This window comes from Uloborus diversus, chromosome 1, assembly GCF_026930045.1.
Source record: "Uloborus diversus isolate 005 chromosome 1, Udiv.v.3.1, whole genome shotgun sequence".
NCBI lineage: Eukaryota > Metazoa > Arthropoda > Arachnida > Araneae > Uloboridae > Uloborus > Uloborus diversus.
The window spans coordinates 32,852,719-32,869,384 of NC_072731.1; the positions used below are offsets into that span (position 1 = coordinate 32,852,719).

Consider the following 16,666-nt stretch of genomic DNA (forward strand, 5'->3'; position numbering starts at 1 on the left):
CAGAAAAAAATATCTTTTCCTTTAGTGCACCATGCACCAAAATTTGTACTATTAATGTCCTCCTGGTCCAACCACTCCATACCAAATTTTGTTAAGCGATGCGATTTCGCATTTATAATTCCACTTATCAAAACATATTATGTTTTAACATCATAAGGAACTAACATTCCACGATCCCAAAATGCACTGAACACAAAAATATACGAACGGAAACCGTGATGGAAAACAAAACGCAAAATTTTAAAACCAACTTCAGATTTAGTTCTCGAAACTCCACCCCACTATAATGACGTCACATTGCTGTAGCCAATGAGCGAAGACGCCTGTTGCAGGATTTAGTCAGTTTTGTTTTTTAATTTGAAATTCGTTTGGGGACGTACTTTCAGCTATATTTCAGCGAAAAATCCGATGTCAGAAAGTTTATTTACTGTTCTTTTGAAAAGATAGATAGGGTAAAAAACAGGAATATAGGAAATATAGGACATTTTCAAAAAATATAGGAAATATAGGACGGTTTTGATGCTTTTTTTGAAAATATAGGAAATATAAGATATATAGGACTACTTCGACCCCTGCTGGGAGAACTTCCGAACTCTAACGTTCCTCCTTCTGAAATAATGTTTTAAAGGACATTCAAAAAATGTTTTAAACTTTGCAAAATTTCTGGGAGAGAATCCCAAACCCCTTTTGCTCTAAGTTTACTAAAGATGGCTTTAATTTGCGTCTTTAAGACATCAGTTTATGATTTTTTTTCCGGGAATAGCTTTCCTTACCCTAACATTACCAAAGACAGTCCAAATTTTTTTGTCTTTATTATTATTAATATTAATTACTTGATATAAAAAAAACATTACGAGGACAACCCTGGAAACTGATCTCCATTCCCCAAATAATGACAAAACTCTACTAAAATGGCGCTTTTGAAACTACAATTCCAAAATATTTATGCAAAAGCCCCCCCCCCCCCCCAGGATCTCTAAGATCTCTTTTAATTGTTAGTTTCCTCCAATTTTAATCAATATTTTGGCATAAATCCAACAATGTAGAAAAGGAAAATTAAAAAAAATACATTAAAAAATACTCGCAAAAATTATTTAAAAATATCTACAAAAATCTTTAATTTTTCTGCATCAGACAAAATTTGTTCCAATGTTCCAAGATAATTAGAACATGAAATATAATTGCTTTTAACCAATTCCGTGCCAAAATTTAGGTGAGCCTTCAATTGGAAATTCATTGCTGATCAGACCATTGTTGAACAAAACTTTTATTCAAATGCATTTCAAATTTTCAAAGTAATATAAATATGATTTCCGCAAACATACATCGATGACACACAGTAGCTTCCCATCGGGGTGCCCTTGTCTTAACTTTAAGATATTACCTCGCACTCGTAAAAAAATAATTTCGCGGCCTGATAATTCTTCAATCTAAGACTAAAAAACAGAAAATAAAATAATATTTACGTTCATCCTTACTACCATCCGTATACATTAAAACAATATCCCTGAGGACTCGATTATAATGTATACGGATGGTAGTAAGGATGAACGTAACTGCTCTGGTAGTGGTGTTTATATTTTATTCCAAGGGTGTGCAACAAAATTAAGCAGAAGAAATCCAGACTGTTGCTCAGTGTTTAGAAGCGAGCTTATTGCTATCGATGAGGGGCTCGGCTCAATTTTGTCTTCTCCCGGCTCTTCAGCCGTTTGGATTCTGTCAGATAGCTGAAGTTCGATCCAGTACCTCTCTAATTCGCATAAAGTGAGTGATGGTACTGGTGTTTCTATTATTAACAAACTCGAGCATATTTCTTCTTTTAGAGAGGTGCATTTTCAGTGGATTCCATCTCACATTGATGTACACGGTAACGAGATGGCCGATATCTTGGCTAAAAAAGGGACTGGTGAGCCATTATATACACCTGATTCTTTGACTTACCTGGAGCTATTTTCTAAGGCTAAAAGAGATGCAAAGTCCTCCTGGACTGTCCCTCCTACCCATAATTGGTACCAGGCGAAGTGCCCGCGAGGTGCATTATCTCTCAAGTGTGGTAGGCGAGATCAGACGACCATCACTAGGCTCATTAGTGGACACCTAAAATCATTGACTTATTACAGTGGAAAAAAGACTTTTCCAACCTGTGTGAAGTGTGCCGACCATCAGGCCACCCCCGAACATATACTGAATTGTCTGGGACTTTCAAGATTGGATCTTTTGGCGGATCCAATGATGGCGTTGGATTTTTTGAGAGTGACGAATTTCATAGACTTGGTTTAGTGCTGCTAAACACTGGAGATTTACAACAACAACAACAAAAAACTAAAAAACACACTTGCGTAGCAAAATGAGCTAAAAAGTGAAAAATAATCTTTGGATGATAGTAGTTGACCAATCACTTAATTTTAATGTAATACGAAAAAGCGTGGGGGGCTTCTTATCAGTTGTCTTGAATTTCTTCCATTTGTTGTCCAAACAAAAATGTAAATAGACAGCACCCCACGCTTTTTTGTATTACATTAAAATTAAGTGATTGGTCAACTACTATCATTCAAAGATTATTTTTCACTTTTTTGTTCATTTTGCTACGAAAGCATGTTTTTTTAGTTTTTTAAACTATTATTTTCTTCTGGTTTTTCAGTTTCCTACACATACATTGATACATGGTAAATAAAACCTAACTTGCCAGCATTGTAATGCTGTAATTAGGATCAGCGTAGCCTTTACAATGCTGCCAGGTTAGGTTTACCCACGCTTGCCAACTTTTCAAAACTGGCATCAGTAAAACTTTTCGCGAAGCATTTAATAAAACCAAGACAAATTAATTGACGATCTAAAACATTAGATTATGCATGTGAATATCAGAAATTTATTATGTAATTGCAATGTTTAAATGAAGCTAATTACTTAAATTTTAACATTAAATTGAATTTTAGTTCATGGAAAATATACAAAATCTAACTAAATATGAAAATGAATATTCATATAATTTTGCCAATAGTAATCTTTTAGAACTGTAAAATAATAACCCGAAACAGTTTCCTTTCCTTGGAAAATACTTTTTCAACCTCTCAAAAGTCAAGTTGGGAGTAAAAATTTTTTAGAAGCTCAAGTCCAATCAATAATGCATCAAATATTGAAACCACATATCAATTTACTGTATTGTGCAAACTTTTATGAAACAAATGCCGATGTTGCTTCAAATAAAAAAAATAAATAAATAAATAAATAAACTATTTGTAAGGTATAATACTATTCACATTTTACAAGACAAAAATATGCATTTATATTTGAAAAATATTTTCAAAATCAGCAACTTCAGCATGTGAAGAAAATGCAGCTGATTTTAATGAAACAGCAGTGGCTTTTTTTTTTTGAACTCATTAAAAAATTCTTTTTGGCCACTTCTACATTTCTCAAGTGGACCCACCCTTCCAGTCACATGGCGATCTACATCATTTCGACCGCCTTGAGAAATCATTAAGCCACTCACACAAATCTTGCAATGCACATATTTTCGCCCTTTCTCATCAAACTTTTGCCAGATCTTTCCATATAGCAAGTGGATTGAAACGAAGCAGTTTCCTCCTGCCGTCAGCTAGGGGGGAAAATTACCTATTGGGTGATTTTGAAACAATCTGGCAACACCGCAGCCGCATAAATGCTCTGAAGAAAAGACGAGGAAATGGCCAGTTATGTTTAGGAAGTAGCTTGGGGGAACGGAACGATTTATTTCGCTACTTTTCAAGCAAATGTTTTTTTTTTTTGAGGATTTTTTGAAAAAAAAAAAAACAGTTATGATTTGATTGAAAAAACAGTTCCAAAGCAAAACGCTAAATGTAGCTAAAAACCGCAAAAATCAGGAGTCTATCCGAAAGCTTGTAAAGTTGATACCGCTTGTACTCAATCGCTTGTACTCAAGGTGGTCGTAAAAGTTGACAAGTCTGTTTACCCCAACTATGGTGATACATTCAATTAAAAAAAAAAATAATTTACCTGTTTTTGACTAAGATCTTCACTGAGGGACTCAAAGTCTCTATTTTTGGTGTCGACTTCCTGTGATTTCTGATCGTAATTTACAGCCAGTTCTTCCAATGCTTGCAAAACTTCCTTCACTTCTTCTTTGGCAGATTCATTCTCTTGCTGCATGCGAGTCATTTCATGCTGCACAGATTCATAATCTCTGCGGATAGAAGAGATGAGCTAAAAGGTAAAAAGAAAAACGTACATGTATTAAGAAACAAGTTTCTATAGTATGCTGACTGAAAATTGAATAAATTAAACATCAAAAGAATCTTCAACAAGATTCTGAAGAGATGTCAATGGTAAAGTTTACTACTAAAAAGGCTTTAAGACAAGATAAAGGCTAAAATTGGCTTAAGATATATTTTTAGTCTTTCTAGAACATAACACACTTCCTATTTTTTTAAATTGAAGAGGATGAAAAAAATAAAAATATTCACTCTCAAAAAATGGGAAAATGAGGAAATAATATTTAAGAAAACAGATGGGGGGGGGGACAACACACGAATTGTCTTATAGTTGCAAAATCTAAACCGCTGATAATACAGGTTTATACATCATCAAGACAAAACATAAAATGTTCTATCTAGACCAGCGGTTCCCAACCTTTTTCTCTTTGCGAACCCCTTGGAACAGGCAAAAAAGTTCGCGAACCCCCTGATGTTGAAATTAGTAACATGTAAGAAACAATAAAAAAAACAGCATGTTTGCTTTCCATTTTTTGCAGCATTTGATTGCAATAAACAAAAATATAATTGTAAAATATCATTAAGTGCAAACATTAATAAAAAGTTAAAACTACATCTACAAGAAAAATTATAAACAAGAAGTTTTATAAACCAACTATTTTTTTTAAGCATACTTTAAATTGGGGAAAAAAATCCTTAATGCGATATTTGTGGCTGTTTGACGGAACAAAGAAACTGAAAGTTTGGTTCAGTGTCTGACAGTTTGAGTCTTAAATCAGGCTCTGCATTCAATCTGCTTCGGTATTTATCTTTGAGATAAGTATAGGAGGAAAATCCTTTCTCGCACAGATATGTTGTACAAAATGGTAATAAAATTCGAATTGCTTTTTTGGACAAAACGGTATAGTCATTTCTTACACTGAGCCAGAAGTCAATTAACGAGAGCTCTTTAAAGGTAGTTTTCAATGAATTATCACAGGATAACTCGATGAGCATTTCCTTTTCAGGTAATGTCAGGGCTCTAAGCATGGATTTCCTTCAAAAGGATTGCGTATCCAGTTGTTTGAGAGAGGGACGTTACGCCTATTAGGAAAATACTCGTCAAAAGTTAGTTCAAGATGTTGCAGATGTTCACATACATTTCTTTTAACGCTTTCATCAAGTTTCATTGAGTTTTCTGATAAAAAACTACTAAGAGAAGTGAAACAAGAAAACTCACCCATTTCCAGGCATTGGATCCAGAAATTCAATTTTATTACCATAGCTTCAATTTTATCATATACAACGAAAATATTAACAACTGCACCTTGCAAGGATAGATTTAATTCATTTAATTTTGAAAAGATGTCAGCTAAATATGCAAGCCTTTGCATCCAAAGAGGATCGAATATGTAAGTGGACAAGTGAAATGGATGATCAACTAAAAATGCTTGGACTTCTGACTTCAATTCAAATAAGCGTGTCAAATCTTTGCCACGGGAAAGCCATCTAACTTCTGTGTGAAGAAGTAAAGTAACATGAAGGCTTCTCAATTCCACACAAAGCGCGTGAAATAGAAGGCAGTTAGTGGCACGTGATTTTATGAAATTTACAATTTTTACCGCATCATTCAAAGTAGCGGATAATTCTGCGGGAATACGCTTACATGCTAATGCTCAGAGCCTGATCATTCTGACATTGGACATGGGGCACAATTCTATTTCAGGGCCCCCTTAGTGGCCGACAAAGGTTTTTGAGAACACTGGGCATGAAATTCATTTTGTGCCCCACCCCTCCTATTCCTACTTATTCTATGTAATGAAGCTATAAAATATTTCGATACTTGCGTATTAGCACAGCCATGCTAAATTTGGTGGTACCTCATATCAAAATATAGTACTATATATTTAAAAAGTAGAAGTGATATAGTATACAATAATTAACTTTGCCCGTTGCAGTAAACCGTAAATATTAAAGTTATCGATGATATAACTTTTAATAGTAAATACAGACTAAACTTGGAGTGGTTTTAGGATTTGCACAGAGACCAAGTTTTTAAGGGGAATTTTTATCAACAAATAAGAGATTTTTTTCCTTGCTTAGCATTTGCAAAAATATCAATGACATCATTGTCCTCTAGATTCTGAGGAAAATTATTATTTATTTTGAATTAACATATAAATAAAGGGGATTTTGGGCCCCCCTGAAATCTAAGAGGAGGGACCTGTGCCCCGCATGCCCCTGCGGTAATCAGGCTCTGCTAATGCTTGTCTATGAATGCAACAATGAGTCCATTCAATTTTCTCGTTGATCTTCTTTACTCGCACCACAAACCCAACAAATTTTCCTGTCATTGATTTTGCACCATCCGTGCACACACCCATACACAAAGACCAATCTATTCCATTTTCTTCAAAGTAACTGTTGACCAGTTCGAAAATTGCTTCTCCAGTTGTGTTGGTTTTCAAAGGTTTTGCAAATAGTACATCTTCTTAAATTGTATCGTTAAAAATATACCTAACATAGACAAGTAATATTGCAGCGTTTGCTACATCAGTCGACTCATCAAGCTGGATCGCAAAATTATTCTCTTTTATTCTATTCACAAGTTCTTTCTCCACATTACTTGCCGAATCAGTAATTCTGCGTGATACTGTGTTGTTTGATAGCGGAACCAGGTCAATTTTTTTTGCTGACTTTTCTCCCAGCATACACTTAGCAATATCTTTAGCACACGGTCCAATTAAATTTTCTGCAATTGTATGTGGCTGTCCAGATCTTGCAATTCTATAACTGACTCGATATGAAGCTTCAAGGGCCATTTTAATATCTTCGTTGGATTCTAACAGGAACGTAGAGACGCTACACTTTTTATTATATTCCAATTTTCTTTTAAAATATTCGATAGGTTTGTCCTTGTGTGTCGGATGCTTTGTTTCGAGGTGTCTTCTCAGAAGTGACGGTTTCAAACTGCTGTTCGCTAGAACTTCGTTGCAGAGAAGACAAAGCGGTCTAGGTTCAGACTCTTCTCCAGTAAAATAAAAGCCCATTTGTAAATAGTCACTGTCATATTTTCGCTTTTTTCCTTTTTTCTCCCCTAGTTCACTTTTCTGTTTAGTCGGGGGAGGCGGCAGTTCATTACAGCTATCTATTTCAATATCCTGTGTTGATTCGAAAGTTACTGCTGATGTTGAGGGTTGATCGATTGACTGCTTGTCCATTTGTCGCTCAACCAAACTACCAGTTTTCAACCATCGATCCATAACAGCAGAAAGTTATTAAATCATAAAAATTACCAACACGATTATAACTTCACAAACAGAGTAGCAAGTTCACGTAGCAAAACCAATTGCAAACAAAATCACTAGTTTTCAAGCATCTCTAAAGTATCTCTAAATACGTCTGTTAACAACTATTTCCCCAGAACTATGAGCATGCTGATGTTATATATTTTTGAAAACGAACAGATGGGTAAAATCCAGTAATAAATTTTAAGTTTGGAGCCTTTTGCTGTCATGTCTGCTATTCCATGACTGAATTCGACGGAAATTCCCGAGTTATATTTCAACCAGATTAGAAATAATACCCCTATGATGCATTGTTTGAGAATTCTTTATTTTTTTCGACATATGTATATTATGTATATTGTTTGATTGACTCCACGCGATGGCGCCTTTTTAAGGTCATCGTGATCCCCGCCACAGCTTAATACAACGTTTCTGCATGGCGCCTCGCAATAAAGAAGGAAGGATATCTCTTTTTGTTCTCTATCGAAAAAAAAAATGAGAAAATTTCTTTTTAACCAAGATTATAAAACCGCTGAAAGATTTTTTTTTTTTTGAGCTTAATACAAGAGTCTGGCGCGTTTTCAAATTAAAAAAAAAATTTAGTGACTATGTGTGCAAATTGAATATTTTATAATTTTTTACCAAACTAGGAAAAATCCGCCATTGCACCGAAATTTTCGCGAACCCCATTCCTGCACCTCGCGAACCCCTAGGGGTTCGCGAACCACCGGTTGGGAACCTCTGATCTAGACTAATTAATGGGCTATACCAGAGGTGTAGCTAAGGGGGGGGGAACCCCCCCCCCCCGAAAAGTTAGTCTCAAAAAAAAAAAAAAAAGAAGAGAGAAGAGAAAGAAAAAAAAAGAAGAAAAGGAAAAAATTCCAAGCGATTACACACACACACATATATATATATATAATATATATATATATATATATTATATATATATATATACATATATATATATATATATATATATATAATATTATATATATATATATTATATATATATTATATATATATATATATATATATATATAGAGAGAGAGAGAGAGAGAGATATAAAAGAAGTAACCCCCCCCCCGAAAGTCGGGTCTAGCTACGCCACTGGGCTATACCACGGAAAACTGTCACTTTGTCCTGCATGTGAAACAGCATATGTTTCATCAAAAATAATACTTTAAAATGGTAATGAACAAAATTTTGTTCCTTAACAAAGCACAAACCTAGGTGTGATTTCTTAGGCAAAAGATTTCGTCATTACTTTAAAATTATCACTTTTTAATGCAATATATGAACTGTCACATGACGGACAAAGTGGCTAATTTTTCATGGAATGGCCCTAATTTGTTACAGAAAAGCTATCTGATTAAGGAAACTTTAATTTTCTATATTTCACTATGTAATTTGACTATTGCAATTATATACAAATACATTGATTTCAACTACTTTTAAGAAACTGTTGTGCACTTTTTGAGAAACCCAAGTTCAACTTACTTCCTCCTGCTCAAGCATTTGCTCTTTCAACTTTTCAATGAGCTGACTCTGCCTGTCGATCTCATCGTCCTTCTCATCTAGCTGTGCATACAGTCGCATGCGTTCCTCTTCAAATTTGACTCTTTCATCGTTACCCACTGGCTCAGACGACACTTGTGGTATTGCGGCAGGAATATTTGTGACTGATGATGTATCACTAAGAGATAATGTACTAGCTTCGAGATCTTTAGTAAGTAACTGCTCATCTTGAGGAACAGATTCCCCTGCAAAGAATATTATGCATGGTTAATAGAAAAAGGTTTCTGCTCCTTATTATTTTGTGACATTTAAAATATGCTTATTGATTTAGAATTATTTGTTAACAGCAAATCTTAAAATTATTATTATTAGTGTTATTTTTAAAATGAAAATTGAAATCTCATTCTCAGACATCAAAATACATCAATAAAATTTCCAATAAAAAGGGAAGCAAAATAAAGCAATTAAAATAGGAATGCCTGTTTCTAGCAGCACATATTTACAGCAAAAATATGTATTAGAGGGATCGGAAAGTAATGTCGTTTTTCTCTCAATCAAAAATTATTAAATTTTTCCACAGGAAATAATTTTTATTTAAATAAAATTTTTAATTTTAATAAGTTTTAGTTTAAAATTATAAATAAATTCAAAATTAAAATACATTTTCTGATTATATCTTCGTAAAAAAAAAAGCAAAAGAGGCAAAGAATTCTTCATCAGGATAATACAAGCTCAAATGTATCAATCAAACAAAAAAGCTTTTAACTGGTCAAAGTATTGAAATGATGGGTTATTCACCATACAGCCCTGATTTGGCAACTAATTAATTTTTTTTCCCAAACATCAAAAATAACTTACAAAGTAAACAATTTTCGACACCTCAAGAAGCACTTGAGGATTTCAAATTGCAGATTTTGGACTTGCCACAATCAGATCAGATAAAAATATTTGGAAATTGGTTCACAGGTATGCAAAAATGCATGGAACTACATGGAGGATATTTTGAAAAACAATGAAACCAATTTCAAGCATAGCAATTTGTTTTTTGTTTTTTTCATTATTAGGCTAGAAAGATAAATAGCAACCCTCGTACTTCTATTTTATAAGAATACTGTGATAATGCATATCACATTTTTTTACCCATTTATATTTTTGTCCCATATTTCCTGTCATTTTAATCTTTTTTTTCCCCATTTAGTAGTTTTTTAATTTTCTCGTGCATTCCACGTTTTCCCCGCGTTCCCCGTTAAATTTCGCGCACTTTATGATATCAAATATGTGACTTATTCACCTTTCCCATCGTTTAGCTTTTTGACAATTTTTGAAGCGTTGATCCGATTTTTTTGCATCTTCTTGTCGGCCATTAAAATGGTGTAGCGTCCCCTTCCCTTCGTTGTTTGAGCGCCAAACGCACTCATTGGTTCCCACGCATCGCCGCGTACCCGGATCTGATCGCTCATTTGCCGATTCATTTTTCCACCCCACTTCACTCTGCTTGCTGATCTCTGTCCGCTCGGTCGCAATTTTTGCGGCTCCGGTTTTTATCCAACGATGGCGATGAAGAAGCATCAGTGCGCGGCGTCATGGGACGGCCGTGGCTCTCCGCGATATGGTTAAGAAGGTGAAATTTTCTTATTTTTTATTTGTGTTACGAAATCATGTAATCAAGATCGTTATACTTCGTCGCAGCCAAAGATAAGAGCATAGGAAATGCATCACCTGTGTGTATGATAGTGTCCGATGGCAGCACGCAGAATGTACTGGAATCGAGCCCTTAATTAACGACCCTTTATGATGATCAGCATAGCTTGTGGTGACGATAAGGAGCCGCAATTACCCAGCAACTACCCGGATCCACTTTTAATGGTGTGATGATCTCAACATGGTCACCATGAGATTACCAACCGACGCGTAATTTTTTTTCCAACGTACACTGGCCTGCAACTGACATCCTCGATTATGATCCATCCCTGAATTACACCCCACCATCTTCAAAGTGAACTGTGATAGACATCGGTAAATGATATTTATCCGTGTTCTCATTCCTAATGTAATGTAATGTTACAAATCCTGTAAAAAGTAATAATTGTAGTAACGTAACCTGTAAATAGTTTCCCGTAATGAATATACAACCCCTTTTCATTCCGCTAAAGTATACGACCCCCTATTTCCTTTTCTTTTCATTGATAAAATTTGATAACGGTCAACGCATTTCGAGAAGTGTGTGGAATATTTGAGAGATTTCTTTCGATGTTTATAAAGGCGTCCCACGTGATAAACAGGGGAGTTTCGATTCAGATTTCGAACTGAGAGTGTGTATTAGCTCTGTTTATAGCGAGGCATTTCGCTGTGTTGTTTTCGTATTTGGAAGTAAATACGTGTGTAAACGTTGAGTTTACGGTGTTGTGTGATAATTGCTTAATTGCTGATGAATAATTTAGCAGTTGTTGACGATCTTTCCTGTACATAGTGTAAATAAATTTCCTGTGTTTCTTTTAAGAACTGTGTTTTCATTTCAAGATAGTGGAAATCGCACCGAATCCGTTACAATTTGGCGCCCAACGTGGGGCTTCTTCTGGACTTTCTTGGAGTAAGTGTGACTTTGGACATTTTTTCATAAAGACTTTTTTTGGAATTAGGACTTTATTTTTATGGTGATTACTCGCGCAATGGATGAACAATTAAAACAACTTCTTGACGCAATCACCTCTGTGAAGAGTGATATGGCAGCTAATCAAGAACAATTAAAAAATGATATGGCGGCTAATCAAAACCAATTGAAAAGTGATTTAACGGTGCTGAAAAATGACCTAGTTTCTAACCAAGAGGAAATTAAAAACAATCTTACTTCGGTAAAGACTGTGATGGAAAATAAATTTAATGAGATAGAGCATCGAGTTGATGCTATTGAAGGAAAGTTTGAGGCAGTTGAAGGCCGATTCATCGCAGTGGAAAATGAAATCGAAGAGAAATTTGAAGAAAAATTAAGTTCCGTTGAAGGCCGATGCAATGCTGTAGAAAATAAACTGGAAGAAGAAGATAGAAAATTTCATCAACTTAAAGAAGACATCTTTAAAGACCTGGAAAGGAGATTGGCGACCGCGGAAAGCAGCTCTGTACAGTTTGGCGCTCCCACATCGGTTGCTCGACCGTCCATTAAACTTGCCACATTTGATGGGAAAACTTCGTGGCAGGTTTACAAAACTCAGTTCATGATAGTGGCGGAAGCGAACGGATGGGACTCTGCTACCAAGGCCTGCCATCTTGCAGCATCCCTGAGAGGTGACGCAGCGGACATTCTCCAGACCCTTCCGGACAGCCAGCGCCTGGATTTCGCCGCCCTCACATCTGCGTTGGAGCTTCGGTTCGGTGAGAAGTGCCAGAAAGATTTCAGCCGACTCCAGTTGAAGTCCCGTTTCCAGAAAACCGGGGAAACCCTGCAAGAGCTAGCGGCGGACGTCGAGAGACTGTCTCATCTTGCTTTTTGTGACTGTCCTGCGGATGTTCGAGACAACCTGGCACTCAACTACTACATCGACGGGGTTTGAGATCCGGAAATCCAGAAAGCTCTACGGATGGCGGAATACAAAGACCTGAGTTCTGCTGTTGTGTATGCGATGAAGTTGGAGGCCGCCCAGCAAGCAACCCGCAAAGATCGCCATTCAGTCCGCGGCGTGAAAACTGATGAGTCTGATCCGGTTTCGTCACGCTTTGCTGAACTGGAAAAGCAAATAAAAGAAATTGCAGGAATCCTCAAAAGGACTTCGGCTCCCAAGTACCAAAATGGACAATCACTTAAGTGCTGGAAATGTGGCGGCGAGGGTCACTTACGAAGAAACTGTGAAGCTCGCCAAGAAACCAGAGGGAAGAGCACCTCTCCCTCCCAGGTCCAGGAAAACTAAGTCATGGCAATCTCGCGGGGCGGAGGTCGCCAAATTGGAATGAGCCCCATCTTAAAGTTTTCCAGATTTCATCGACGAGTGGCGGCAGTAATGGACTGTTTGTTTACGCATACGTGAACGGGTTTCCCTGCGAACTGATTATTGACACTGGAGCCAATGTTACAATCATTAAAACAGATGTGGCTCGTCAATTTGGACTCAACATTCTATGGACGCCGCCCTGTGTTACCCTCCAAACTGTGACAGGTGACAAGATCGAGATTGAAGGTAAAGTAAACTTAGAAATTGTGTTTGGAAATGCCACTTACCATCATACGGCATTCGTTGCTGCTATCACAGACCCCTTCATTCTCGGATTGGACTTTTTAAAGAAGTATGACTTCAACCTCGACTTCAAGACTAACGAGCTGCACTCGACGAGAGAAGACATAGCAGTCTTTCCCGCAGAAAGTGATGTAAAATCTGCTCATCAAATAATTGCCCAAACAGATTTATCAATTCCCTCAAGGTCAGAATCATTAATACCCGGCTCCATTGAAGAAAGCAATAGTTTTTGATTTGGACTCATTGAATCCCCCAACTTAAGCAATAACCTAAAAGGAGTGCTGGTAGCATCTACGCTTGTGGACCTTTCTAAGGATGTAATTCCTGTAAGAGTCGCCAACGTGAGTGAAAGGCCAAGGAATATTCGGAAAGGTGAAGTGTTAGCAACTTGTACTCCAGTAAACTGCATCTTTAGAAGAATCAATTCCCCCGAAACTGTGTCTTCTGAGTCCTTGACATCGAAGTTAATTGGGAGTGCGCCATTATCGAAAGATCAAAGAACTGCTGCGGAACAATTGGTGGACGACTTCAAGCATCTGTTTTCATCTACATCGGAGGATGTGGGCCGGACGAATTTAACGCAGCATAGGATCTACACTGGAGAACACCCCCTATTAAACAGCATCCAAGACGACTACCGTTCGCCAAGAAGGAAGAGGTTGAGACCCTCCTGAAAGAGATGAAGGAGAACGATGTAATCGAACCTTCATCCAGTCCTTGGGCGTCTCCCATCGTCTTGGTCCGAAAGAAAGATGGCTCCACCAGATTTTGTGTCGATTACCGGCGGCTGAATGAAATCACCAAGAAAGACAGTTACCCTCTTCCGCGGATAGACGACACCTTGGACACTTTCCGGACACAAGTGGCAGGTTGAGATACTCCCTGATGACCGAGAGAAGACAGCGTTTACAACTGGACAAGGCTTATGGCAGTTCAAAGTGATGCCCTTCGGCCTCTGCAATGCACCAGCTACGTTCGAGTGTCTTATGGAGACAGTATTAAGAGGACTTTCCTACGAATCCTGTCTGGTCTACTTAGACGATATCATCATCGTGGGACGCAGTTTCGAAGAACATCTGGCAAATCTTAGGAAGGTGCTGCGAAAGCTTAAGGAAGCCAATCTGAAGTTAAGCACGTCCAAATGTAATTTGTTCCGCCGGGAAGTTAGCTACCTTGGTCACATCATCTCTTCTGAAGGTGTACAAACCGATCCAGAAAAGGTATCTGCAGTCAAGAGTTGGAGTCATCCCGAAAACATCCATCAGCTGCGAAGTTTCCTGGGGCTCTGCACGTACTACAGGAAGTTTGTAAAGGGTTTTTCCAACATCGCACGACCTTTGCATAAGCTGACGGAGAGCAAGCAAAAGTTTGAATGGTCCAAAGAATGCGAAGATGCATTTCTACGACTGAAGGAGGCTTTAACATCGACGCCTATCCTCGCCTATCCTCAGCCTGAAAAACCCTTCATCCTGGACACTGATGCGAGCAACGAGGGCATTGGAGCTGTTTTATCCCAAGAAATTGACGGCAATGAACATGTCATCGCTTACTGGAGCAAATGCTTATCAAAGTCGGAGCGAAATTACTGCGTCACCAGAAAGGAGTTACTGGCCATAGTGAAAGCTGTAGAACACTTCCATCATTACCTCTACGGCCGAAAGTTTCTGCTTCGGACAGATCATGCCACCTTAACTTGGCTTTTGAACTTCAAGAATCCAGAAGGCCAGATAGCCAGGTGGATACAGCGGCTCCAGGAATATGACATGGAGATCAAGCACCGAAAAGGGTTGTCTCACGGTAATGCTGACGCTTTATCAAGGAGACCCTGTCCTGAGAACTGCCACTATTGTTCCCGAATCGAGAAACAGTATGGAACGACTAGCCCTACCGCCTATCAGGTGACAGTGATTCCAATATCATCAGAACCTGATCCATGGAGTGACGACCAAGTTCGAAAAGATCAACTTGAAGACCCCGACATAAAACCAATTTTGGAGTTTATGGAAAGTGACAGTCGGCGACCTAGCTGGCAGGACGTTTCCATCTTCAGTCCTGCAACAAAAAGATACTGGGCTTTATGGAACTCGCTCCATTTACGGAACGGCGTGCTACACCGAAAATGGGAATCTGACGACGGCAAAACATCTAGGTGGCAGTTACTACTTCCCCGATCAAGGATTTCAGGTGTTCTGAAAGAGATACATAGTAGTGCGACTGGAGGACATTTTGGTGTGTTGAAAACCCTCAATAAAGTTCGGAAGCGCTTCTTCTGGAGTAAGGCGAAGGATGACGTGGAGAAGTGGTGCCATTCTTGTGACGCCTGTGCTGCTCGTAAAGGACCGAAGAAAAGAAGCAGAGGGAAGCTACGTCTGTACAACGTTGGAGCTCCTTTCAAACGAATTGGGATCGACATCCTGGGTCCTCTACCAAGAACAGCTGATGGGAACAAATACATTCTTGTTTCCATCGACTATTTCACCAAATGGCCCAAAGCGTATCCCATTCCAGATGAAGAAGCTACCACCGTAGCAGAGACTCTAGTCCAACATTGGATCTCGAGATATGGAACACCTTTGCAGATTCATTCCGATCAAGGGAGGAATTTCATCTCTGCTGTGTTTAAGGGCCTATGTCAAATTTTCGGAATTGAGAAAACTAGGACAACACTACTACACCCACAATCGGACGGCATGGTGGAGAGATTTAACCGCACAATCCTGAATAATCTCTCACTTATGGTCTCCAGAAATCAACAGGATTGGGACAAGAAGCTACCTTTGTTCCTGCTGGCTTACCGCAGTGCTGTCCACGAGACTACCGGATATGCCCCATCTCAGATGCTCTTCGGACGAGAGCTTCGGCTACCTTGTGATCTCGTCTTCGGTCGTCCTCCGGATGCGCCTGCATCGCCTGAGGAGTACATCCAGAATCTCCAGGCCCGGTTGTAAGACGTTCATAACTTCGCACGAGAGCGAATCAACATCGCGGCGGAGAAGATGAAGACCCGATACGACACAAGGTCTACTGGACTGTACATACAGTGTTCGCGCTCAACTGTTCGTAACTTGGGTCCCAAGGACCCATTAATGAAATAGATTTGGGTCCTTTGGCGGAAAAAATGAGTCCCTTAAATTTTAAACAGAAAATCTTAGCACATAATTGAATAATATACAACTATTTATACTTAGGGAAAAGAAACTATCCACATAGTTATTTGAAAAAGGTACGAAATAAACTAAATTGGTTAATTTTGCCCCTTTTTTTCTGTGATTATCATATGTTCAAATAATACACTTGCAAGATTTAGTTATTTGAGAAACTATTTAGTCAGTTACAATGAGGTAAACTCAAAATTTACTTTAAAGTTGGATTTTACCATGAGATAAAAAATAAATGCCTTTGATTGATCAAGCAGAAAGCACTCCCTTAACCTTTGCTTTCATGAACA

General features: G+C 38.0%; 1 protein-coding gene across 1 annotated transcript in view; it reads right to left on the bottom strand.

Moving 5' to 3' along the window:
* The window catches only part of LOC129229163 (kinesin heavy chain-like), a 121,377-nt gene that overhangs the window by 30,438 nt on the left and 74,273 nt on the right, over positions 1 to 16,666 (bottom strand). Inside the window, exons 12-13 of the mRNA XM_054863461.1 lie at positions 8,975 to 9,237; positions 3,997 to 4,203 (exon numbers count right to left, since the gene is read on the bottom strand). Coding sequence (XP_054719436.1) covers positions 3,997 to 4,203; positions 8,975 to 9,237 — 470 coding nt within the window. The remainder of the gene's footprint in view (positions 1 to 3,996; positions 4,204 to 8,974; positions 9,238 to 16,666) is intronic.